At 43.7% G+C, this 26,787-nt stretch overlaps 1 protein-coding gene across 1 annotated transcript in view; it reads right to left on the bottom strand.

Annotated features, from left to right (window-relative positions):
- SPON1 (spondin 1) overlaps positions 1-26,787 on the bottom strand; it is a 251,331-nt gene that overhangs the window by 97,161 nt on the left and 127,383 nt on the right. Inside the window, 1 exon segment of the mRNA XM_025459563.3 lies at positions 10,479-10,627. Within this exon segment, the coding sequence (XP_025315348.1) occupies positions 10,479-10,627 (149 nt within the window).

The following is a 26,787-nucleotide window of genomic DNA, read 5'->3' as shown; positions in this document are numbered from 1 at the left end:
TCTACCCAACAATATATACTGGGGGAACGTTCTAAGTCAGTACATACCCATCTACCTTACTCTTTTTAATTGCCGCATGGTATTGAACTATATAAAAACAGCCAGAGTTTTCACTATGCTCCCTATTGATAAAAGATTGCTTCTTTCCATCTCTTATTTCTATAAACAATGTTGCAATGAATGTCTTTCCTCATATACCTTTGTGTGAGAAAATTTCTGGAAGACTAGTTCCTAGATAATTACTATGTTGACTTATAAGGAAAATATACACACTATGATGTGAATATACTCAACACTACTGAACATTTAAAAATAGTTAAGGTGGTAAATATCATGTTATGCTTTTTTTTTTTTTTTGCCACAGGAAGGAAAAAGAAAATATACAATGTTGACAGATATTGACAAACTGCTCTTTAAATATTAAGGCGACCAATTTTAATTATACCCCCTTTAAATTTGCCTTCTGTTTGCCATATTTGGGCTCAGTTGTAAAAATAGATTTTTTTAGCAAGTTAAATAACCTATAAGTTTTGAATAAAATAGTCCCCCATTTCTCTTATAGACTTTTGGAAAAATTCCAGGGATCAGTGACGCTCTGCTGGAAAACTGCGGAGGTTGGGAATTGCTGCTAAGAGGCAGGCTCTGCTTCCTTCCAGCAAAGGCAGCCCGCGCCAGTTTTATTAAAGAACAGGCTCTGCTGAATCACTTTGGCTGCCTGTCCTACTGTGATTTGGATTTGTTTGAAGACTCAACTGAAAGCAAACAAGAGCTTCATATAACTGAAATCACACCTTTCAGAGGATGTTCTAATTTCCGTATCAAGTGTCTGTGACTGGGAATCTTTAACTCCTTTCTCGATCCCCACCCTTAGAATCACCTGATTTCTATTGACCACATGCCTGCTTGGACACACTCTATGGAGTGAAGTCTTGAGATGTGAAGGACAAAGGAGGTATGGGTAGTGATATTCATGTGGAAGCAAATAAAACTCGGCACCCCTGGGGGGCCTTGGGCAGATGGGTGACATACCTACAAGGATCTACCCAATCTGACTCTAAGAAGCTTGAAAGGCACTGCAGGTCTTTACTGAATGTTTCTTGAGGAGGCAGCAGAGGGTCAATGACCTCACACAATGTTTTGCAAAGTGGACTGTTAAATATTACCTTTCGATGGCTCTTCTTGTAGAAATTCAATTCACAAAAAGTCTTCTCTGGCCCTTTCCTTCTCTGTCTGATTTCTACTCCAAATGGCAGCTGCTCGAATATGTCTGTTCTCACTCCTTAAAATTCTCATGTTGCCTCAGCTTCCCAGACTCCCTTCCCTCACTTCTCTTTCCTAGTCTTCACTCTCTAGCAGCTTCTGTGTACCACAGTTTACCTCTTCCAGTTGCATTCCCACCCAGTAAACCAGAGCATCTTAGAAGGTGAGAGGAAAAGAGGATGATAAATCCTTCAAATTTAATTTCCTGTCCCAATAATAAGAGTAACAATGGGCTTATACTTTGACAGGCACTATATGTATATGATTACACCTATCACTTCATAACCAACATAGGCAGTTCATATTCTCATCATCACCATTTTGCAAATGAAGACTCTAAGGCTCAGTGAAGGTTAGGTGACCTACTCAAGGTCAAAGACTTAGGAAGCCACATTAAAGCTTACCTATTTGCCTTGTACTGTGTTCATGGTTTTTAAGTAACAAGGTAAGGCAGCAGGTGGCACGGGCACCATGTAGTCTTGACAGTGTTCTCCATGCCCATATTCTTTCTCTGCTCTCTCTTTTCCCAAATCCTCATGCTTGGTTCTAACAATGCCTCCTAGTCCCACTTCAATGGCTGAACCAATCTCTAGACTTAGCATTTTCTTGCCCAGTTGGTTTAGCTCTGCATCCCAATGTTCTGTCAACCTCTCCTCTCCTTCACGCTGTCTCTGTTCTCTTTAGTGCTTTCCTTCTCTCTTGCAGGACTGACATGCTGCCCTGAATTCTGGTCCTTTGGCTAGGGTTCAGTGACTTGCTCTAATTCTGGCCAAGCCACTGCTACCTTGAAATGTCAATTTACCTTCTGCTTTCCATTCCTTTTCTAGTATAATCTGCCCTGCCCACAGCTCCTCTATGGAGTAACAGACTGGGTGGTTCTTTACATGGGGGTAACCACTAACTGGACTGGGGTAGATACCTGATACGCGGATGCTTGTGCACTGACTGTCCAATGATCAATTGCCTTTCTAACGTTTCAGCTAAGAGTCTCCAAAACAGCTCAGATGGCTATGAGAAGGCAAGGAACAAAGTTCTACGGCCAACATTTGGGGCCATGTACAACATAAGCAAGCAGGGACAGCAGGTCTATTGAGAAAGGATGGGGGAAGAGATTCACATGGATAGAAAATGTGAATATGATTCTGGGAGGTAGTGGGGTTATCATAGAGGGAAGAGTGATAATTTGTCTCAGCCTGATGTCTTCCAGTTCCAGCTCTCATGAGGCTTTTTGCACTCAGTATTAACCTGTATTCTCTTAAATTCTACATCATCCCTACAATAAAGTATCCTTTCTTTCTTGAGTTAGTTTGAGTAGGTTCCTGTTACTTATAATCAAGAAGCTTCATTAGACCGCCTCCTTCCTTAGGTTGGGAGCCTTGCCTGCATTTCCAACCATGGGTGTGGCCTATTGCATGTGAGGAGATCTCCTGATTTTAGTTGCCTCGACCTTATTCTGGAGATAGCACTGAACTAGCTCCGGCAGACACCCAGATAAGGCTATTCCAAGGAAGAAGAAGAGTCTGAGGACAAGAAAAGCGTTGGAATGGGTATGGAGTTTTGCCGCGGCTCCTTTTTGATATGACAATGTGGTTTTTGTCCTTAAATTGCTTAGGGTCAACTTTGGGACTGACGGGTAGGGTATATATTGAGAGGGAGATGGCATTACTAAGCAGGGTAAGAGGGGCAGGCAGAGGCAGAGCTTGGAGGATGGCAAAGGAGTTATGTCCTCATCCTGTGGGTGTTCTCAGGCTGAGGAGTAACATAATGAACAATTAGAGTCACTAGCTTATTTATTTATTTATTTATTTATTTATTTATTTATTTATTTATTTTTATCACTAGTTTTTCTAACACCTGCAGAGGCTTTTCCGTCCAGGGACAAACCTCTGATTTCACTGATGAGGAAACGGAGACCCAACAATGAAAACATGGCAATGATAGATAGCATTCAGTGAGCACTTTCTACAAGGAAGGCTCTGCCCCAACCACTGTACACACATCAGAGCACTCTGTCCCCACAGTAACCCTCTGAAGAGGTACTATTACCACCCTCATCTCATGGAATAGGAAACGGAGTCACAGAGGGGTTAACTAACTTGCCAAAGTCACACAGTAAGTGACAGAGCCAGCATTGAACACAGGAAATATTGGTTCACAGCCAATGCTTTTAGTTATTATACAATACTACTTCTCACAAGTACTGAAGATCATTGGAGCTTTATTATTATAAACAAAAACTGGTAATGAGTGTGCGTGTGTGTATGTGTGTGGGTTTGAGTGACTTTCTCAACCAAACGAGGCAGCATGTCACGATCCATGGAAAACATGAGAAATAAGGCAAGGGTTTTAATTAGAAGAAAGAGATCAAATTTTAGAAACAAAAAATCAGGAAAAACAAATGTTCGGTAGACATATGATTTAAATGTTTTAAAGGATTAGATGAGAAAGGAAAATTCTCAAGCCCTTCCTGTCCGTTCCCAGAGCCCTATACACTATATTAACTTTAAAGAAAAAGAACACCTGCTAATTTATTGATTCTTATGCCACAGGTGGTGTGACAATCCTGCCGGCTGGCTTAAGTAATCTGCCAAATCAAGGCCTCCTGAAATGAAATAATCAATGCCCTCTTTAGGGCTCACCATTATCTGACCTCTTACAGTCACAGAAGTCTTGAATCCAAGGATATATAAAAGCTGGAGTGTTTTTTTTTTTAGGTGGGGGGGGGCATTTTCTATGAGTAAGTGGCCATATAACCCTCAAGGTTTTATGCAAGAAACATTCATGGCTTGCTTGTCGATTAACCAATTCAGATATTTGTTGAGCACCTGCTATGCATGAGACACCGTGTTAGGTGCTGGAGATGTTAGGTGGATATCTGGAAACACGAGACACTGAGCTGATACAAAAGCCCAGCTTTCTCCCTCCTGCTTCAAACACATAAAAATGTAAGACAAAATATAATAGGCAGATTTTAAAAAATATACAACTAAAAACTTAGACAAATTTAGAAAAATTTCCTGGATGCCAGCAACGGGGAGGGAAGTTTGAACAGGCACTCGCACATGGTGGCCTGCTTGGGCCATGGCCTGGGATGCGGGCCCCAGGGGCAGGGGTTTTAAAGCCACATGAGGAGAGAAGGGCAAGTCCTGAGGTGGTATGAGATGAGATGTGGGAAGACCACCCCCGCCCAAGGCCCTCCCCCCGCCCCCCACTGCATCAGGCTGGACATTCTAAAGGGCTGCCTGGTTCCTGAACAGGGAGTGGGGCCACTTCCCACCAACCACCTTAGGAAGGTGGCAAGGACGCTTGTCCTGTGTCCTGGCCCCCTGAATGAAAATTCTCCTGCGGGGAATGGAAGCCCCAGCCTGCCTCTCTCTCTCTCTCTCTCTCTCTCTCTCTTTCTCTCTTAAATGTAGAGTCTATATTTACGCTGGGCCTTCAGGGGGGATCTCCACACTGAGAAATGACATAAAAATGTGGGTGGACAAGATGGAAATACGATGTTACCCCCAAGGAACCATCACCACTTGAGCACATAGGATGCCCACCAGAAAATAAAGAAAAGCATCTGCTGCAGGTGTGAGAACAGCCCATAAGTAAACGAGGAAACTAGAGATGGGGAGAGATACCAAGTTCAGTTCAAAGGAAGATTAATCCCTAAGACCCTGAGATAATAATCTGAAAGAAACAATTAGACATGTTTAAAATTGAAGTGATAAAAAGAAACCATACTAAAGCAACAGAGTAGGTATGGACAGAAGCAGGGGTGGGTTTGAAAAAGAGACTCCAGCAGTGAGGAAAACCAGGTGACACCTGATTCAGGGGACACACCGCCTACCTGGGGAGACAGAGAAGGAAATGGTGGAGATGATCCAGTCGAGGAGCGGGGCTGCAGAGGGAGCTAAGGAAGCCCAGGGAAGGGGCTCTGGACCCAGCTTCCACATCTGACGTGGAAGCTAACACGCGTCTCTGGCCATGGGGGGGACAGGGGCTGTTAAAGCCTGGGGAGGTTCAGGAAATGGCACATTAGGGATTGTCATAGTCCAACGCCTGCATTTCCCCGGCTGATGCACAGAGTCCCCTGAAGTCTAAGTACCTTATTAGACTGGATATTCAGGGACCTGCCTCTTCCACCCTACCTGCAAATTTTTCTTCAACTTGGCCTCATGCTGGGCCACACTTGCCCTCCCTCCCTCCCTCTCCTCTTGCCACACCAGTCTTCTCTTGGGTCTTTTTTTTTTTTCTTTAAGATTTTATTTATTTATTCATGAGAGACATAGGCAGAAGGAGAGTCAGGGTTCCCGTGGGAAGCCCAATGCAGACTCGATCCCAGGACCCTGGGATCCTACCCTGAGCTAAAGGCAGATGCTCAACCACTGAGCCACCCAGGTGTCCCTTCTCTTGGGTCTGAAAGCACTTTTCCATTTCAAGGCCTTTCCATATGCTGTTGTCACCACCTAGAATGACCTTTTCCTTATGTTTTTCTTTTGGGTCTCAGCTTAAGGGCTACTCTTTGGGGAGATCTTTCCTGGACACCTCAATTCCCAGTCCCTCCCTAACACTGCTTTCTGTGTCATCTCATCTTGGTTTCTTTTTACTTACCCTAATTTCTAAATATTTAATTTTGTCCTTGTCTCCCCTGCTAGAACAGAGACTCCACGAAGGCAGGGAATCATCTGCTCACTGCTGCATCTGTGATGCCTCGCATTTAGCTGGCATTCAGTAAAGTTGAGTGAATAAATGAATACGCTCAAGAAACATTCATGAAGCAGCTAACACTCTGCCCAGCTCAGAAGACACGCCGATGGAAAGCGTGGAACTTTGCAGATTGGAACTTTGCTCTTTAGTGATGGAGAAACATCTGACAAGGGCCTACAGTAAATGTGAAGGTGGTGATGACAGGGGAGTATCAGGCCCTGTGTGAGCGCCCTGCAAGGGCGCCCGTTTGGTCCTGAATTAGAGAAGGCTTCTGGGAAGAAGCAACATGTAAGCTGAGCATGGAGGGATACTTAGGAGTCCACCAGGTGAAGGCAAGCTGGAAGATGTTCTAGGCTGGGGGAACACCCAGATGCCTCTTTGGGGAGAATAAAAGAGGTTCTGGCTGGGCAAAGCTTAGAGCTGCAGCAAGAAATATGATGGGAGAGGCGAGACAAGGCTGGATCACGGAGGGTTTTCAAGCTATGATAAGGAGTTTGGACTTTTTCTTTGGGTCAATGAGGACATCTGTGTCAGAGCGAATGGCATAATCTTATTTGTGTTTTACTGAAATGGTCCTGGAGCAGTGTGGATAAGAGAAGGAGGACCGGAGACTGGGAGACCAGGAAACTAGTGTGATAATTCAGGCAGGAGATGAGGATGGCTTAGATGGAGCCTTGATGTTAAGGAAGTGAACTGGATGAATTTAGGACAGAAGGCAGAAAGTTGGGGCAGGGGACAGAATCAAGGGTGATGCCTAGGTTTCTAGCATGACCAACATGGTGAATGAGGGACCATCTTTGAGCCGCATCTGGCAGAGGACCAGACACCTAGTACACATGACTAGGGGTGTGCTGGATAACGTGGAAATGGACTCAGTGCAACGTTTTCATAACAGTGAGTATATATACATCAGCTCACTTCGAGTTCCTGGGTCTGCCTACAAGTGCGATCTACCATTTCCTACTGCCTCCACCTGCCTTGGGTTACGGATTTGCGACCTGTCAGTCTAGCCTGAGCTCAGGATTTCTTTTTCTTTTCTTTTTATTTTATTTACATTTAATTTGCCAACATATAGTATAACACCCAGTGCTCATCTCATCGTGCATCCTCCTTAATGCCCGTCAACCAGTAACCCCAACCCCTCACCCACCTCCCCTCCTGCAACCCTTTGCTTATTTCCCAGAGTTAGGAGTCTCTCATGGTTTGTCTTCCTCTCTAATTTTTCCCCACTCATTTTCCTCCCCTTCTCTTATAGCCCCTTTCACTATTTCTTATATTCCACATATGAACAAAGCCATATGACAATTGTCTTTCTCCAATGGACTTATTTCACCCAGCATAATACCCTCAGTTCCACCCATATTGTTGTAAATGGTAGGTAGCTCAGTATTTCTAATCCACAGTCCCCACTCCCCACCAGGACACTCTGTCTCTCTGTTAAGGAGTGTGATTGTGCCTTTCCCCCACTCTTTGTGGCCACCAGTGTTATAGCCAGTAACGCTACTGTGATTTTTCATTAATTTTCTTGGTTGTTTTGCAGTTATAGTAACACTAAAATTTATACTCAATAATATTATTACAATTTTCCACTACTAATGGGATTATTATTTTGGTTCATTTGTGTTTGAAAGCCATTAGCATAAGATTTACCTCCAACAATATGTACTGTGATTTTTAATGCCCTTGAAACTTGCAAGCAAGCGATAAGTCTATAATAAGAGAATGCTAGTAAGCATATAAATGTCTTTCTTGGGAAAAGAGGGCTTTTTTTCATCCCGGTTGGACTCAGGTTCTTTGATAGAGCGATTGGTAGGATATAAGGCATTAAAAGCTAAGAACACTGTGTTAGTTTGTAGATCTGTTCAAACAAGCTCCCAGTTATTCAGAGGACACTTTTATATTCTAGGAGGATTCATATTCTTGCTCCTTTTTATGTTGTTCCTTACCTGACTTACAGAAAACTATAATAAATTATGTGTTTGCAGGGAACAATATTGAGAACTATGAATTGTTTGGAAGTGGAAATCACTCTATCTGACTGACTTTCCAAGGGGCTGGGGGGCTTGATGCACTGCTAGTGGAGCTCTGGAAATGGATTATTTCAGGGGCTGGTGAGAGGAGTTTCTCTGGGGGGCAGAGAAGTAGATGGGCAGGGCCAGCTTCAAGGGTATGTGACCAGCAGACTCCCAGGACCCCATGCTGTGAAATTCACAGTATCACCACCTTAGAGTTCTTAAGTTGAACAAGGGACTCCACTTTGCACTAGGCCCTGCAAATTATATATGTGCTACTGTGTACAAGTGTTGGAACCAGGCAGATTTGGGATCAAGTTCTAGTATTCTCTAACTATTGGCTGTGTCTCAGTTTCCTTATCTGTAAAACTGAGATTATACTACCGTCTTCCCAGGCTAGACATGAGAGTAGATATCCAGCACCAGAGGGCCTGAAAGACAGTGACACACCCCAAGATATGCTCAGTGGAATTTTAATTCCCCAGTACAGTACTCATAATTAAACTTATTATTACGGTTTAATGTCAGGAATACTAGCCAGCTGGGATAGGCAGACTGCATGGCACAGAAGCTAATCCCATGTGTGCTGGTTAGGAACACACCAAAGAATGTTTTCCTGAGGGGGACACACCAAGGCTGGGGGCCCCATCCATCAGCTTCCAACCTTTGTGCTGCTATGACACATGATAAATAATGTTTGCTGGCACAACGGGTCCCAGTTTCTCATGATTCATACCTATTTCTCTTCCCTCCAGAAATCTCTCAAAAAAGACAACGAAGGAGACTGGCATTATTATGAAGATGTCCTTGACCTTGACCTAATTTATTTGCAAACTTTAGTATTTGTAACTTTTTCTCTTTTCTTTTCTTTTCTTTTCTTTTCTTTTCTTTTCTTTTCTCTTTTCTTTTCTTTTCTTTTCTTTTCTTTCTTTTTCTTTCTTTTCTTTCTTTTTCTTTCTTTCTTCTTTCTTTCTTTCTTTCTTTCTTTCTTTCTTTTTCTTTTCTTTTTTTTTTTTTTACACCATAGCACACAATGGAACTTGATAAGCCAGTGTACCATAATCCTACACTTGAGACCCAGGAACATGGTCCCTCAGGATCCCAAACAAAGGATCCTCCCCTTCTGACAGGCTGGGCTGACGAGGACGAAGCTGGAGCCTTCTATGGCTTCACAGATGTCTGTGCTGTGCTTTAGCCTGAATGAATGATGCCCGTCATGAGGCATGGCATCCGGAGTCAGAGAAACACCACTAACTAGTTCGTTGGATACACTTGTGATGAATAGCATGCAGTCTTAAAACATCTGGTTAAACATTTTTTTCCCAAGAATGTAGAAAAGGCTTTAAATCAAATTAATAAGAAACATAAGCTAATTCCTGGGCATTTCTGGACTCTGGTCCAAAAAGATTCCTCAGGGGATTATAGGAGGAGTTAGGGTGACCTTTGCTGCATTCAGTTTAAAGTTTGTGGGCAGCTTGGAGTCCCGATGGGAGACTTCAAAGGGAAGCACCAGGGCCCTCAGCTGTGCTTGCCCTCCGGTGCCGCTCAGGCCTCTGGGCACATACACATCATGAGACGCGGGCCCAGTGTCTCCAGGGCCTCCTGCGGTCTCAGATGTGGGTCAGCCTCACAGTGACCTGTGTTGTGAAATGACCACATCCCAAGCATGGCTTGCTCTTTCCTTACTCCCCTCTGAGCGCTTGTGGGCAGTGAGCCACGGTTGCCCACTGCGCTCTCTCAGGCCTGAAGGGCTTCTGTGGGTGGGAGTTGTCAAAGCTGGTCCCCCACCTCTCCATAGTACAGCCGTGAATGGCCATAGAAAAACTATGGCAGCTCTTCTTTCCAGATTCCTCCTTGGCCTCTTTCTAGTGCTTTGGATGAGGGACGACGGCACTGTTAGTGAAACAAATCCAAAAGAACAACGGCCGATTCCTCCCTCGTCTCTCAATGGGATGAGGAGAGACCTAGAACATAGTCTAGCTCCTGGGTCCATGTAACACGGTACATAGTGTCTAAAAGATGCTTCGATCCATAACTATTACGACTAATGACCCACTACTTTGTCAAACACCTCGAGGTATTGTTACAGGAAGCATGTGCTGATAAACAGCTTATTTTCATGGTGATTTTGAAATGGTGATTTTGGTTTGGGTGACTTCGGGGTCACTCCCTTGACCCTCTCAAGGATCGAAAAAAACCAAGTCACTGCACTGACTCTCGGGAGACCAGAGACGTGCCATCCCACCAACGTGGCCACAGCAGCAGCTTTTAGCCCAAACTAGAGAAAACGCAAATCCTGTCAGGTTAAATCTGAGACAACAAGATGGACATGGGTGACTCTGTCCTCAATTTGACAGAAACCCCCAAATTCAGCAAATAGATTTTGCTTCCAATGGCACCGATCATCCAGCACATTGTACTATAAACATCAAGCCCCTGGGAAAGAAATCGAAGGGATGCTTTGGCTGCATTCCTGGTTTTTGGTCATTCTGTGATTGATTTTCTTACCTGTTGCCGAATTTCTTCCTCCATTTTCACGGGTGAGCCCAATTCCGCAACTTGCTTGACACCTTCACTCGCATATCCTCCGTACTCCCACAGCACATAGTTCTTGGAGTGGGATCCACCAATGATTGCAGACCAGTGATTGGCCCGACCTGGGAAAGCCAATCAGGATGCAGGTAATCAGCGTGGCTGTGGCTAAAACATGAGCCCCTTATATGTTGGGAACAAAGTGTCATTTGACAATCATTCAACCAGTGCTGGCTAAGCACCTGTGTTAGGCCCTGTGCTGTCCAGAGAGGAATAAGACCATCCCTGGAAGCAAGAAGGTCTTGGGAATGTGCAGACAGGAGAGCAACAGATGCCTGAGAGAGACACAGAGGCAGCCCAGAATGATGACTTCTGTTGGGGAGCGTTTCAGAGAAGGGGGACGACTGTGAGACTTTGAAAGGCTGATCAGATTTGTAAGACAGACTAGAGAGGAGAAGCTATTTCTGGCAGACTCAGAAGCATTAAATAACACTGTGTGTTTGGGGAGCCATAAGTAATTTAGCATCGCTGTGTCACCAACTGTCAGGGGAGAGGCAGGAAGCGATGCCAGGGAGGTAGGAAGGAGGCCGCTCATGGATGGCTCTGCTCGAAATGCTCCAGGAGTTTGGATATCATTTGAAAGGGTCTGAAACCACTGAAGGGTCCTGAGCAGGGGAATGGCATGATCGCATTTGAATTTTAGATAAGTCATCCAGGCAGCAGTGTGAAGAATGCATTAGATGGAGCAAAATGAGATTGTAGAGCTGTGGCGGGAGAGCGGGGAGCCAAGGGTAGAGGGAGTGAGTGGGGAGCAGGCTTGGGCAATTCTCGGGAAGGAGCTTGGTTGACTTTGAGCTGGCTTTTCTGTGCCTGCCAGGATGCAGGGCAGGTAAGCCAGCCATGTGAGAGGATGGGCAGGCAGTCTGGATGTGTGGAAGGGACTGGTCCGTCTGCTGAGGATCACGGGTGGGGGCGGGGGCTGGTGGCCATAGGGAGTGCAGGAGAGAACCTGGGGGTGACACAGGGGAGAACAGAACAGCATCTGGACAGGACCAAGACAAAACTGACTGAGGGCTTTTCAAAGTGCCAGAGGGAGGATGGAGAGTCAACATCAGCACTGTGCTGGGTGTTGTTTCTGCCCGTGATGGGTGCACACACACACACACACACACACACACACACACACACACACGGTGATCAATTACTGGCTAAATAACATACAATTCATCATAGGCCAGTTCAGTCTCAGCCATTCTTTGGTTGGCTACTAAAGCCCCGAGGTAAAGAACATTTGGGGGCACAGCACAGAGGAAAACCCGAACTGGCTGGACCCAGGTGCCACATGCAGTACCTGCAGCTTACCACCCTGTGGCCATCGTGACTGGACTCTGCTCCACCCCAGCACGTACGCAGACCACTCTGGACAAGGCCCGATCCTGCTGACATCAGCCCTGGGCCTGGGGAACGCGGGGAAGCCCCCCTCCCGCCCTGCCCAGGGCAGCCGACATCACTATGTCAGCCTGCCGATGGCTTGCTCATTGTTCCTACACATCGGGGAGGTGCAAACACTGTTCATCCATCATTTCCCTAGAGAAGACAGACGGGTGTGCTGCCCGCTTTTTCTGTAAGTCACTTCCTGAGCCAGGGGACTGTCCTAGCTGTCATCCAAGCCACGAGCACTACTTCTGCGCAGGGGCAAGGGCTGGGAGCCACTCGTGACCTTTGTTCATGCTGTGAACATACGGAGACCAGCTTCAGCATCTCTTGCTCCCTCTGCCTTGTTCCACCAAAATGCCCCCTTTTCCCAGACCCATTCTGCCTACAATTCTGTACCTCAGGGGCTTAGCACATGCTGTTGCCCGTGGCTCTCTTCTCGCTTGGCTTGGCCAACCGTCATCCCTCCTTTATGATTTACCCAGAAGTCCCCAAGATCCCCCACCCCCACCCCAGACTGACCTAAGTCTTGTCTCCTGTCTCCCCACACAGATCACATGTACGATCACTGCTTCAGGTCTGTTTGCCCGCCAGCCCGTAACGTCCTCGAGGTGACCTGTCATCAGCGCTATGTCCCCACGGCCCAGCGCTATGTCCCCAGTGCCTGGCACTGTGTCTGATGCACCGTGAGTTAGTTTAGTGCATGTTTTCCAAAGGATTTCATCCGAGGGTATTATGCTGAGTGAAATAAGTCAATCGGAGAAGGACAAACATTATATGGTCTCATTCATTTGGGGAATATAAAAAATAGTGAAAGGGAATAAAGGGGAAAGGAGAAAAAATGAGTGGGAAATATCAGAAAGGGAGACAGAACATGAGAGACTCCTAACTCTGGGAAACGAACTAGGGGTGGTGGAAGGGGAGGAGGGCGGGGGGTGGGGGTGACTGGGTGACGGGCACTGAGGGGGGCGCTTGACGGGATGAGCACTGGGTGTTATTCTATATGTTGGCAAATTGAACACCAATAAAAAATAAATTTATTAAAAAACAAAACAAAGCAAAACAGGATTTCATCCAAACAATCAAAGGGGAGAAGCATTTCGGAGCAGGCTTACACAGATTTGATTCAGTGTGATTAAATTCAAGTCTCAACTCAGCAGAGTTCCTGACACCTATTGGGCTAACACACTCAGCTAACCTGCATGCTGTTAAAAAACAAACACTACCACCAACAAAAAAGAAAGGCATTAGCCTTAACACCAGCAGACAGGGATTCAAATGCCAGCATTGCTACTTTCTAGCTATGTCAATGTGGTCCAATTCCAGTTATTTTATTTCCCTGAGTCTCAGCCCCCTCCTCTGTAATTCAAGGATGAGAATGCCTATCTTACTGACATATATAAGAATTAAATTCAATTTTTAAAAGATGAGATAATATATGTGAAATCACCACTGGCACACAATAGACACTCAATAATTAGAGTTTCCTCCTTTCCCGGTTGTTAAGGAGGCTACAAAAATGAGTGAAACATGAAACCTGCCTTTTATTCAGCAGAGGAAATAAGAAATCTATATGTATTGTGGAATAAGAGAAGAGACTAGGACGGAGCACAATCATAGGGAGAGGAGGGGATGGGCCCAGATGGGTCTTTCTGATTTATTCATTCGACTTCCATTTACTGTGTGCCAAGCGCAGTGGCAGGTTCTGGACACCGACAGGAATTGGACAGGGGCTTGTCCTGGAGGGACTCACAGTCTGGGGGTGGGGAAACAGATGGTTAAGCAGATTACTTAGGATCCAGCATGGTCAGGGATATTATAGAAACAAGAACGCAGAGCAGAGGGGATGGAGCTGCTAACTCCAAAGTCCCCAAATCCAAAGAATCAAAGTCCAAAGGCATGAGTACAGAGAAGCAGGTGCCTCAAGAATGGGATCTTTGTGGTTTCTTACCCTTGAATAAAATGTCATTGTATCAGTTCAACTTTCTGATCAATTTAGTTGTTAATTTCCTACAATGATCTTGCAAATTACCACATTAATTCAAATTTCAACCCACTGAATGATATCAACCACATAAATAGATATCTCCCAGGCGCTAGCTACGGGGAGGGAGCAGACTCTACTGCCCCTGGGGGGAGAAGGCAGGAATCCATGGAAAACAATCTGCAACATCAGAAAGGTAATGACTTCAGGTGAGTGGCAGTGACTCGGGTGCAGAATGGTACAGGGAGACAGGCACTGGTGACCAAGAGCCAGGGAACTGTGCTCCAGGCCTCCATGCATGCCCATGAATCACAGCCTCAGTTTGCCTATTAAAACTATTACTAGCCAGACTATTTCTCAGAGTTGTGCAAACTAATTGGGCTGGTTTTGGAAAGAACTATGAAAATTTTAAAAAACTGTACAATGCAAAGTTCTCGATAGTGTTATGGATGGAAAGCGTAATGGGAATCCAATCCACGAGAGGAATCCAAAAGATGACAGAGGAGCAAGGAAACTTTCCCAGCAGAGACTTTCCCAGAAGAAACTTTCCTAGGAAGGCTGGCAGGACAGGAGAAGTGGGAATTCCAATGATGACACAGATAAGAGGATTAAACACTTACTAGGTGTCAGGTGTAATGCTGTCCTAGGTGTGACTCTCACTACACCTTCATTCTCATTTTATAGTAAGAAAACTGAGACCCAGAGATGTTAAGGAAGCTGCCGAAGCTCACAGAGTCAGCAAGGGTCAAAACCGGGGGTTCAACTCCAGGTCTCCCTGGCCCTGGAGCACACACTCTTTTCCCTACATGGCACTGAGAGGTCGAGGAAGAGAGAAGACTGTTTGGTGGACTGGAGGGATGGAAGGCAAAGAGGGAAGATGAAAAAGAAAGTCAGGAATGGGTTGAGGAGAGTGCTGAGTACCCACCACGAGAGGGAGAAACATAATGGAAGTTTCCTTCTGGGAAGAATCATATGACAATAGTTAACATGCAGTGAGCCTTTACTAAGTGCCAGGCACTGTGCCAAGGCCTGACCTACATTATTACATTAAACACTCAAAAAAAAGAGAGCCTGCTCTGACACAGAGGCTGTAAGAATTCCCATTTTTCACATGAGCAAACCCAGACTCAGAGAGGTTAAGTGAGTTTAACCCAGGATCGCACAGTGGATGAGAGAGGACACTGGGATTCAAGGGCCCGAGCTGCGCTCCCTACCACAAGGCACCGCACCTGTATCCAGGCCACACCCAGTGGTGCCAAGGGAGAGGGCCCAGGGTGAGGAGACCCATCAACACTCTCTTGTGTGAGTTGTGTCGGGTGGGACTTAGGGGCAGTGGAAAGGGAATGAAGACACGGGATCAGAGGTACGAGCCAACAAGAGGGAAGACTGGACAGACTTCAGAAGGCAGGGTGGGCATGTAGTTAAAGCTCTGGGTTCTGAGTCTGACCATCGTGTATTCCAGGCTCAGTTCTGAAGCTCAGTTCTAGACTGGACAAGTAATCAGTAATCTCTCTTCAACTCAGTTTCTTCATCTGGAGATTGACATGACCAGTCTCCAGGGGTTGTTCTGAAGTCAAGACTAGTGGCTGGAACACAAAGTAGGCTCAATAAATATTAGCCAGTCAAATTAAATGCGAATAGGATGTCCAGGAGCAGATGCAGACAAGCTTCTGGAAGGCATGGGAAGCAAAAAAGACCTGAGCAGGTGATTGGAGGACAGTCTGGTTTAGAATGGGTGGGTAGAGATGTCAGAATGTCAGATGCAAGGACCTGAAGCTGAAAGAAAATCCAGGAGGGAATCATCCAAGTGGGACTCAGTGGTCTGGGGCCTGAGACTGAGGTGGCTCAGCGGACCCAGTTAGCTGGGACACAGAGAAGTGAGGCACGGGGCTCCAGCATCCTCCAGGAAATAAGGGAGGAGGGAGAGGGAGAAGCCACAGGTAACAGAAGGCCCAGGGAGGAGGAGACAGGGCACATGCTTGTGGCTTTCTTAAATGGATGCTCGGGGGCGGGAGTGGGGGGAGCTATGGCTGAGGTCCTTGGGGAAACACTAGGGCTTCAGTTTTGGGGTCAAGGACCGAGACTATCGCCAACCCTTTTGGCTCTCAGGTAAGGCCAAAGCTCTGGTGACCAGAGGTCTAAACCAGAGGTCTGGTTTAGCAGACCTCTCTCTGGTTCCAGTAGTGTTCTAGCGGCCTACACATACCTGAGTCTAGACGTTTATTCCCAGTAGTTTAGATGAAGCATAGATGGGACAGAGGCAGGTGGGAAGCTGAGAGGAAGAAATGATTAGATGTGTGAGTCTGAGATACTGATGGGCAACCAGGTACACCCCGGTTGAAAAGCCCCTCCAGGGGGACATCCTGAATATACGTGTTGTACCCTCACTTCTGACACCTTTTCTGTTGTCATGGCTGGTGCTAAGTTGCCAGTGATGCCCAAATTCACAACAAAGCTGAAAAGGCCATTGCTGATAAAAGAAGAGCCGTGCCTGGCTTTCTGTCTCATGTGGAAGGATGCGTGTTGCACATAGATGGATTCTCTGAAGGGTCCTACCTGTGGCAGGTATTCAGCAACGGCCCAGCTTTGCCGGCCTGCTTTGTCAGAGGCTGCATTCCGCTGACAATCTCAGTCCCGCACAAAGTCCCCCGTGCATTTCCTTGACATGACATTCACAGCGCTTCACTGGAGACGTCCTACAGCCTTGGTGTCTACATTGCTACAACTCACCCACTATATCTCAGCAAATCTTTGATTTTAGGTGCTGGTTGGGTCCTTATGGATCTGCTGGCTGCCTCTCCAATCCCCATGTCCTCCTTTCATGTCTGAGTGGATAACCTTGTTACTTAACTCTTCCGAGAAGACCCAGGTCAACCCATCCACAGACTTATCCAGGCACCATGTGGCTGGTGACAAGCAGAAAAATGTGGTCGGCCTGCCAGCCCTATTCATAAAAGTTGTCTTGGATCTCATTTTCTTCTGGCCCTTGCTGTTCTCACCCTAGGCTCAGTTCCAGAATCTGCCTGGGTTTTGATGCTTTTTGGATTTGGCTACAGAACTTGGCTCCTCTGGGTTTGCCCCTGGGTGCTGCCCAGGACACAGCTTGTACTTGCCCTCTGGCTCTTCCTGCCTTTGGTGGCTTCAGGAACTCACTCTGACCAAGCTATTCAGGTTTTCAGGATCCCCTCCCGGCATGGCCTCCTTGGAAAAAAAAAAAAAAAAAAAAAAACCCTGCATGGGGAGATCTGTCGGTTTGGCCAGAAATTCCTCAATTTTCTTTCTGCCCTCTTCACCTTCACCTTCAGCTAGCCTTTTTTCTTTCCTTAAGGTCTTAAGAAAAATGTCACTTTTCCATTCCAGGGAAAACACTTGCACTTACACAATGGATCATATTCTTTTGCATTTACTTAGAGGCTTCTAATAATATTCTATTCTATTAATTCATTCACTAAATAAATGTTTACTAGGCATACTACGTGCTAGGTTAGAAATCAACAAGCCACAGCCCATGTCCTGTTTTTTTTTCCCCCAATAAAGTTTTATATTTTACATGTTACTTATGTATTATTTATGACTGCTTTCCTGCTACAATGGCAGAGATGAGTAGTTACGACAGAAACTGCCTGGCCTGCAAACCCTAAAGTATTTACTATCTGGTCCTTTATAGAAAAAGTTTGACAAAATCTGTGCTAGGTCATGGAGACTCTGAGCAGAATCCAGCCTTGGTCCTGGCCCTTGAGACGTTCAGTTTGGAAGATGAGGTGGACTGCATGGAGGACAGGTCATGACAGGTAATTTCAATAAAGTATACGTAGTACAACTTTCATAAAGGCAATGCAGAGTGATATAAAAACACGAATGGGGGATATGCAAACCAGACTGTACCAGAGAGAGCTTCCTGGAGGAAACGACAGCTAAGCTACCTTCTGAAGGGTAAGTAGGAGCTAGGAAGGCAATTACGGGGAAAGAGGAAGGTATTCTTGTAGAAGGACAAGAATTGTGCAAAAGCAGGACATAAGAGAAAGTCAGAGGTACATGGGAAACCATAAGGTAGGTCGAGGTAGAGAGAGAAAGAGAGACAGTGTGTATTTGTAAAGAAGGAATGATCAAATGACAAAGCCAGTCAACCAGACAAATCAGAAGAGACATGAGTGTCTTAATAAAAAAGTTTTTATTTTATCTTGAAGGCAACATGAAATAGAGAAGAAAATATGATGGTTTTGTCTGCAGACGCCCTCCAAATTTATTTATGCTCACACAACTTGTGCTTCTCACTCTGATGGAATAAATGGCACCAGACTAGCCCTCACAACCTAAGTGACTAAATAGTGCGTAAGATGTATATAAAGCACCAATGTTCAGATGTTAGAAAATAGATGGCAAACACTATGACCCCTGAGAGAAGGGTAACAGAAGAGGTGAGCCCCATGTTTGTCCCAGACATTTTCTGGTTTGTGGTACAACAGAGCATGACAATCTTCTGAGCTGAGGAGATAAAGATAGGAATTTGAGGCTTCTGCGGGTAGATAGGATTTACTGGCAAGAATGCCAGAGAGGAGGATGCTGCACAGAGAAGGAACTTCAGAAACATGCACAGGAGTCCCTTTAGGTCTTTGAGCAAACACTAAGTCGCACATGTGCGGGACAAAACTCCAAAGGCTTGGGAAATAAAGCTACTGGGTAGCTAAGGGCTGAATGGAGATTGCAGAAGTCACATAATACTGAAGGGACCGGATTCCAACCATCCATATTCAAGACAACTTGATGACCATTCTGAGCATTCACCTGAGACCCAGGAAAAGGCATAATTTGGGAGAAAAATACTTCAGCACTAGAGTAAGGGCTAGTCTGGACTTACCCTGACAAAGCTTAGAAAACAAGCCTTGAAAGTAAAACAAGCAGATATACCAGTAAATTAACCAACTGCCAGATTGAAACTCCATACTCTTTAAAAGAAGATAATGAATCTAGTTACTCATCAATGTCCATCATATAGTCAAAAATTACTAAAAAGTGCAGAAGCAGGAAAATATGATCCATAACCACGAGGAAAAAAAAAACAGTCAAAAGAAAGAGTTCCTGAAATGATGGGTTTGCTGGGATTGCTATACAAGGACCTTAAAACACCTACTATCAAATTCAAGGATTTAAGGAAGAGATGAACATAATGGGTGAACAGAGGAGGATTCTCAGCAAAGAAATTATTATTATTTTTTTATAGAGAGAGAGAGACAGTGCAAGTACATGGATTGAGGGAGAGGGGAGAGTGAGAGAATCTCAAGCAGGCCCACACCCAGTGTGGAGAAGATGCGGGACTCTATCTTACGACTCTGAGATCAAGACCTGACCTGAAATCAAGAGTTGGATGCTTAACCCACAGAGCCACCCAAGTGTTCCAAGAAAGAAACTTTTAAAAAACCCAATGGAAAATCTAGAACTGGAAAATATAATATCTGTTTTAGGATATGGCAAAGAGAAAGGTCTATAAATGGAAAGATAGGGTGATAGAAATTCAAAGCAAAAAGCAGAGAAAAATGTTAGAAAAAAATGAACAGGAGTCTCAGTGACTTTTGGAACAACAGTAAGTTGCTTAACATAAGGGTTATTGGAATCTTGGAAGGAGAGGATAGAGATATTGAGTTATGAAAATATTTAAAGAAATAATACCTGAAATTACCCAAAATTTGATGAAAAATATCAACTTATATATCCAAGAAGCCCAATAAACTGCAGACAGGATAAAAACCAAGACAATTATACTTATGCACATCAAAAACAGTTAATGATGACTAGAGAAAAAGTCTTAGAAGCAGCCAGAGCCTATAGGACACATTATAATCAGAAAAACAAAAATAAGAATGACTGCTGGTTTCAAAAACAAGAGACAATGAAATGATATCACTAAGGTTCTGAAAGAAATAAAAAACTGTCAACTGTGAATTCTTTTTTTTTTTTTAAGATTTTATTTATATATTCATGAAAGAGAGAGAGAGAGAGAGAAAGAGGCAGAGAAACAAGCAGAGGGAGAAGCAGGCTCCACGCAGGGAGCCCAACACGGGTCTCGATCCCAGGTCTCCAGGATCAGGCCCTGGGCTGAACGCAGTGCTAAACTGCTGAGCCACCCGGTCTGCCCAACTGTGAATTCTATATCCTGCAAAAATATCCTTCAAAAATGAGGGTAACTAAAAAATAATAATAAAAATAAATAAATAAAAATGAGGGTAACTAAAACACCTTTCTGATAAAGGCAAGCTGAGTGACTTCATTACTAGCATACCTGCTGTATATGAAATATTAAAGGACTTCTGGCTGAAGGGAAATGAAAACAGATGTAAACTCAGATCCCATAAAGGAAAAAAATAGTGCTAGAGATGGTAAATACATGGATGAGCTCCACCTTTCATATCTTTTTCACTAAGGAGTTTCTCCCTTGAAGTAGGAGGTTCAAATTTCCTTATTCCAAGTAAAAAAAAATTTTCTCGTCAATGCTCTTTCCACAAGGCCTATCTTTTGTCTTTCCTACACCTCCGGGGTTTTTGAGAAAGTCAAGCTCATGGTTTCCACTTCTTGAATTCTTTTCAGGTCCTTGCAACCTGATACTGAGCTCCCACCACGTAAGCTCATTTATGCCACCCAGTCTTTGAAACTTCAACTTTTGCTCCCTTCTATTCCCATAGTTGGACAACTGCTGGGGCAATCAGGAGAATATTACTATCTGCTTTATTTCCTTTTAATCTTTAAAAATTTTTTAAAAAATATTTCATTTATTTATTCGTGAGAGACACAGAGAGAGGGAGAGAGGCAGAGACATAGACAGAGGGAGAAGCAGGCTCCATGCAGGGAGCCCGATGTAGGACTCAATCCCAGGACTCCAGGATCATGCCCTAAGCCAAAGGCAGATGCTTAACTGCCGAGCTACCCAGGCATCCCAAGCTTTATTTCCTTTTTAAAAAATAAAAGCATATTTTAAATTCAAGAGAAGTCATCCTTTCAAATGTATCATTTAGTGAATTTTGACAAAGGCATGCAATCATGTAACCAATCACAAGGAAGATATAAAATAGTTCTACTACCGGGAGACCTGGGTGGCTCAGCAGTTAAGCATCTGCCTTTGGCTCAGGTCATGATCTCCTGGGATTAAGTCCCACATCGGGCTCCCTGCATGGAGCCTGCTTCTCCCTCTGCCTGTGTCTCTGCCTCCCTCTCTCTGTCTCTCATGAATAAATAGATAAAAATCTTAAAAAAAATAGTTCTACTACCGGGACACCTGGGTGGCTCAGCGGTTGAGCATCTGCCTTCGGCTCAGGGCATGATCCCATGGTCTCTGGATCGAGTCCCACATCAGGCTCCTTGCATGGAACCTGCTTCTCCCTCTGCCTATGTCTCTGCCTGCCTCTCTCTCTCTCTGTCTCTTATGAATAAATAAATAAAATCTTAAAAAAAAATAGTTCTACTACCTAAAAAAATTGCCATGTGCCTCTTTGTAGTCAACTCCATTCCTCCATCCCCAGCCCTTGGCAACCTCTGATCTGTTTCTACTTCCTATAATTTTGTCTTTCCTAGAATATAGTATAAATAACTCATACAGCAGGTAGCCCTTGGAGTCTGGCATTTTCAACTTGACATAATACATTAGAGATTCATCCATGCCCTTATATGTATCAGTTTATCCTTACATCAGATGCCTTGAAAGAAACAGGCTATCTCCTACTGGTTTAAGGTCATCATTACACTCCTGTTTCCACCATTTCCTAGTTGTGTTACCTTGAACAAGCTACCTAAAGTTTTGAAGACTGTTTTCTTTTCTTTGAAATGGAAATAATGATAGCACCCACCTTCTAGGGTTGTTATGCATAACGCAGAGGGAAATCCATATGAACATAGTACAATTCCTGGTACATAATAAACATTCAATAAATGGTTGCTTTTAATATTGATATTCTATTTCTCCAGGGAAGAAGAGATTGGGAGCAACCTGGAACATGCACAGAGTCTGTCCATTAGAGTAAGGCAAGGTCTTAGAGGAGAGTTGGATTTTCTAAGGTGTATGGTCAGCGTAGTGGTGGTTCTAGTGGCAGTCAGCACTGTGTTGGGGGTGGAGGGGATGAGTGGTAGAAGTCCATTGGATGGGGGGGAGTAGGTGGTGAGAAAATAGCAGCAGATTGAATCAGGTGAATGGACTAGTTCCCAGGAGCAAGCAGCAGAGCCTCAGAGCTCAGGTTCCATTGTCTGGAGTCAGTTCTATCTTCTGGAGGCTGATGGTGAAGTGGTAGCAAGTGTGAGACACCCATGCTGTGAGTGAGTGTCCACTTCAAGTATACTGTGCTTCTTTCCATTTACTGCCACAAGGCCTTCTCTGGAGCTTTGAAAGCCCAGTTGGCCAGCAAGCAAGCACCTGACGTGCAGGGAAGTTAGTATTCCTGGAGACAATTCTCCGCCTATGGAGGGGTGGGTGCTCGTGGACAATTCTGTACACTTTTCTGAGGTATACTGATGCCAGTGACCTCAAAATATATTCTTAGGTTGATTCTTCCTCTTCCCTTGTCATTCTACCCCAGGCCCTTCACTCCTGCTTCCTGGATCACCTTCTACATAAACTACTTGCACCAAAGTCCTTTTGTCAGGCTCTGCTTTTGGGGAAACTAGACATGGCTCATTTAACCAAGACTATGTGTATGGCCTCAGCCATCCATAAAATAATAGTCGGGAGATTAGGCAAGAGTCAGGTGGGGCTACTTTTCCTGTTTTGGGAAGCAGAGTAGTCCTATAGAATACAAATGATCCTTCAGCACCCCTCCACCCAAAGCTATGGGTGCTGACTTTGTTATTGTCATCATAATTGTTGCCACTGTTATCACTATAGATACCATCATTCTTACAACCACGGACCATTTATTGAGCACATTCCCTGCAACAGGCACTTCAGAGATATTAGCTTAACATCCTTTCATTCTCACAATGGTCTTGCTAGATGAGTCAGTTACCAACCCCATATTATGGATGAGGCAATTGAGCTGCAAGTAAGAGGCAGAGCTGGAATTATCATCAGATGTGTCGAACTTAAGGCCGTGTTCCTTCTACTCCGATGGGAAACAAAGCCTAAGCTAAGTCCAGATTTAGGTAGGAGATCACTCTGATGTCATGCATCGCTGTCACCAGAATCAACTCTTAGGGTGGGGATGCCAGGGGATAAGTAGGGTGGTACCTGTCTAATGCCCCAGACAACAATGAAAGTATTGGCTCTCGATGTTCATAAATTTCCTACCTTCTTTGAACTCAGTCTTCCTGGCCCAATTTTGTGAACTTCCAACTTCTGATTTATTTGGATATCTCTAAAACCTAGCCAGTTATCTGATTCTCATCTCAGAGGCAAAAACCATAATCTCAGAGCACCACCAAACTCCCATCCCTTTTGCTCTCTAGAGGCTGGTTATAAGTTTATTGTGCACTGACAAATGGCACTGCAGTTATATTTTTAGAAAGAGGAACTTTATTTAAAAGTGTCCTTCCAAGCTGACTTTTCTACATAAATATGGTTATATATGGGAGAGAGGCTATCCTTCTGGACAACTTCCAAATGTTTAATACACCATTAACACCTGAGTTTGAAGCCTCAGGGAAGGAACTGTAGCACTTTGGATGATAAATTCTAGCAATGTTTATCTAATTTTAAAAATCCAGGAGCTTGTATTTAAAAACATAGCAGGAGCAGTAAATAACTGCTTTGTGTCTTAAGAGTTCAACAAAAAGAATAGATTTCTCCCATCCCCATTAGTTCATTTGCAGGTTTGAATCTTAACTGTTGGCTAAGCTCTGTAAATAGGTAATCCAATGCTCTCCTATGTTTAAAAGTTTGTAGGCAGTAGATAGAAAAGGTAGCAAGAAATAGGAATTACTGAGCATATACTTGCACTAGGTGTTTTGGTATGTTATTATCCAATCTTTTAAATCTCATTTCATTGATGAGGAAATAGGCTCCAAGAAGATCTATAACTTGTCACTGGACACATTGTCAGTGAATGGTTGAAATGGGATTTGGCTTATGATTACTTTGTCTTTGAGGAGGTTTTTTGCACTGCCAGTGATCGAGAAGATAGGCGTCCTAGGGAAAAGTTTGTTAAGCTAATAATAGAAGCAAGGACTATTGAATCAGGTCTATATATAGGATGAAAGGGGAGTCAGGCTGGGGTAGAAAACTTCTACCCCAAAATTGAAGGGAAAAGTGAAGACAGAACCTCAGTCTCTTTTGTGACCACAGATGCAGAAACCTCAAAGAATATTAACAAACCTTATATCCAGCTATATCATATCACAGCCACATAGAGTTTATTCCAAGAATATAAGGGCAGTTTAACAATCAAAATCCAATCAATACAATTCATCACATTAATGGAAAAAAAGAAAAATATATATGTATACCTTCATAGATACAGAACAAGTATTTGATTGCATTTAGTATCCATTCATGATTTAAAAAAAAACACTCAGCAAACTAAGGATAGAACGAACTTTCTTTACCTAATTTTTAAAAATCTACAAAAAAGCCATAGCAAAAACCACACTTAAAAATGGGACATTAAAAGCTTTCCCCCATAAGACTGGGAACAAGGCAAGAATGCCCACTATCACCAGCTTTTAGCCACCAGTGAAATAAGGCAATAGAGAGAAACAGAAGGCACAATGGTTGGAAGGGAATTTTGGTAGAAGATACAATAGTGTATATAAAAATTTCAAAATAATTTATATATAAACTAACAGAATTAATAAGGACATTTAGCAAGGTCTCTGAATACTAATATGCAAGAATCAATGTCATTTCTATATACCAGTGACAAAAAAAAAAGAAATTTAAAAAAGCTATTACTTGCTATAGTATAAAATATATATCTAAGAAAAAACCCAATGAAAAATGAGTAAGACCTCTTCTCCATAGACATCTATAAAACATTATTGAGTGAACTGGGGGTAAATAAATACATGGAGTGATAGAGTCAATAACGTAAAGTTGTCAAATCTTCCCTAATTTGTTCATAAATTCAACATAAGCTCAATAAAAATACTAGTGTTTTTTTTAAATGAAAATTGAGATCATGATTTAAAAATTTATGCAGAAATGTAAAGGCTTGAGAGTAGTTAAATAATCTTGAAGAAGAATAAAGTTAGAGAACTAATGCTTCCATATATGAAGGCTAGACAAATAGATTAATGAGACAGAATGACAGATTCCAAATAGATTAATGAGACAGAATGACAGATTCCAGAATCCAGAAATAGACCAACAGATACATAGTGACTCAATACATGACAAAGGTGACACTAATGTAGAAGGGAAATGATGGGCATCTTGATGAATGATTCTAGCAAGAAAAGGAAAAAAGTACCTTGACCCTTACCTCACACCATACACAATTTCAATCACAGATCAATTCAGCATCTAGGCATGGAAGGCAGAAGTTTGTGAGAATCATCCATGTGATGGTGCATAATTTTGGTTTTCTTTTTCATAACTGTGTGTTTCACAGCATCAATATACCACGTTGAATTTTTCCATCCTATTCATGAGATTATTATGAATAGTGCTGTATAGACACTCATGTGCATGTCCTGGTAAATATATGTACACATTTCTGTTCTTTATATACTAGGAGTAGAATCCTAGTATCCTAGTATATCATAGGATATGTAGCCCAGCTTTAGTTGAGATTGTTAAACAGTTTTCCACAGTGAGAGAAATCTGGTAATCTACATCCTTGCCAACACTTGGCATTGTTGGTCTTTTATTTTCCTCACAAAAGAGGATATGCTATAAAAATTCCACTTATAAAAAGTTTAAAAATAGGCAAACTTGACCTATGATAGAAGTCAAGATGGTGGCTACCCTTTGTGGAGAAGCGCAGACTGGAAGGGACAAAAAGAGGCTTCTGGAGTGCTAGTAATTTTCTGATTTCTGTGTTGCTAACATGAACGTGTTCCAGTGAATGGGAAACTGTGAGCTGTACACTTATAATGCATCACTTTTTGTACATCTATTTGTAAGTGTGCTTCTATTAAGTTTGCTTTTAAAAGGGAAAATGTGAAGGTAGAAGCAGTGTTAGCTTTCTTTTCTTGTCTCTCAAGGCTCACTGTGGTCTACCCTAGGCTGGAACTGCATTGTATTGGAATGAAAAATTTAATTCTCATGTAATGGGCATGGTGATAGGTAAATGACAGGGACGAGCTGCGAGCTTGTAAGAGGTAGAGGTGGGAGCTCAAAGCTTACCTCAGAGCATTTTAAGGATCAGAGGTCAGGGGCTCTGGGCAGGAGGCCAGCCTGCACAGAGCCATTAGCCAGAATTGCAACGCTGGTATCTTTATTTTGGGATTTGACCTGTCAGGGAGGCAGCTTGGTAGAGAGAGAGCTTGGTTCCTCTTAATTCAATAAATACTCACTGGTCATGTGTTATCTCTAAATCCTGGGTCCTGGGGATTCTGAGCCAAACCAGACATGGGCCCTGCCCTGTCTTGGGATATTAGGGGTATGAGACATGTGAATATGCGATTGCAATGCAGCATGGAAGCTGTCATGATAGGATAACCACAAGGCTGGAGCAGAAAAGAGAAGGGCAGCTAATCTAGATTGGGGAGTTGGAAAAATCTTTCCAAGGCAGTGGGATTTAACCTGAGAACAAGAGAAGGGGGTGAGGGCTGGACAGGACAGTTGCAAACATACAAAATGGCCAGTGCAAAGGCCCAGAGGTCACATGAGCATTGTGCTGTCTGAGAAAATATGATGGGTGTGGAGCCAAAAAAACAAGTTACAGAGGGCAAGAGATTAGGCTGGTCAGGTCTCAGTAAATTCATCTCTGTTGAAGAATTAGTCTTTTAGGT

The sequence above is a fragment of the Canis lupus genome, chromosome 21 (genome assembly GCF_003254725.2).
Source record: "Canis lupus dingo isolate Sandy chromosome 21, ASM325472v2, whole genome shotgun sequence".
NCBI lineage: Eukaryota > Metazoa > Chordata > Mammalia > Carnivora > Canidae > Canis > Canis lupus.
The sequence above is the reverse complement of the archived record's forward strand: the minus strand, read 5'-3'. Positions and strand labels throughout refer to the sequence as shown.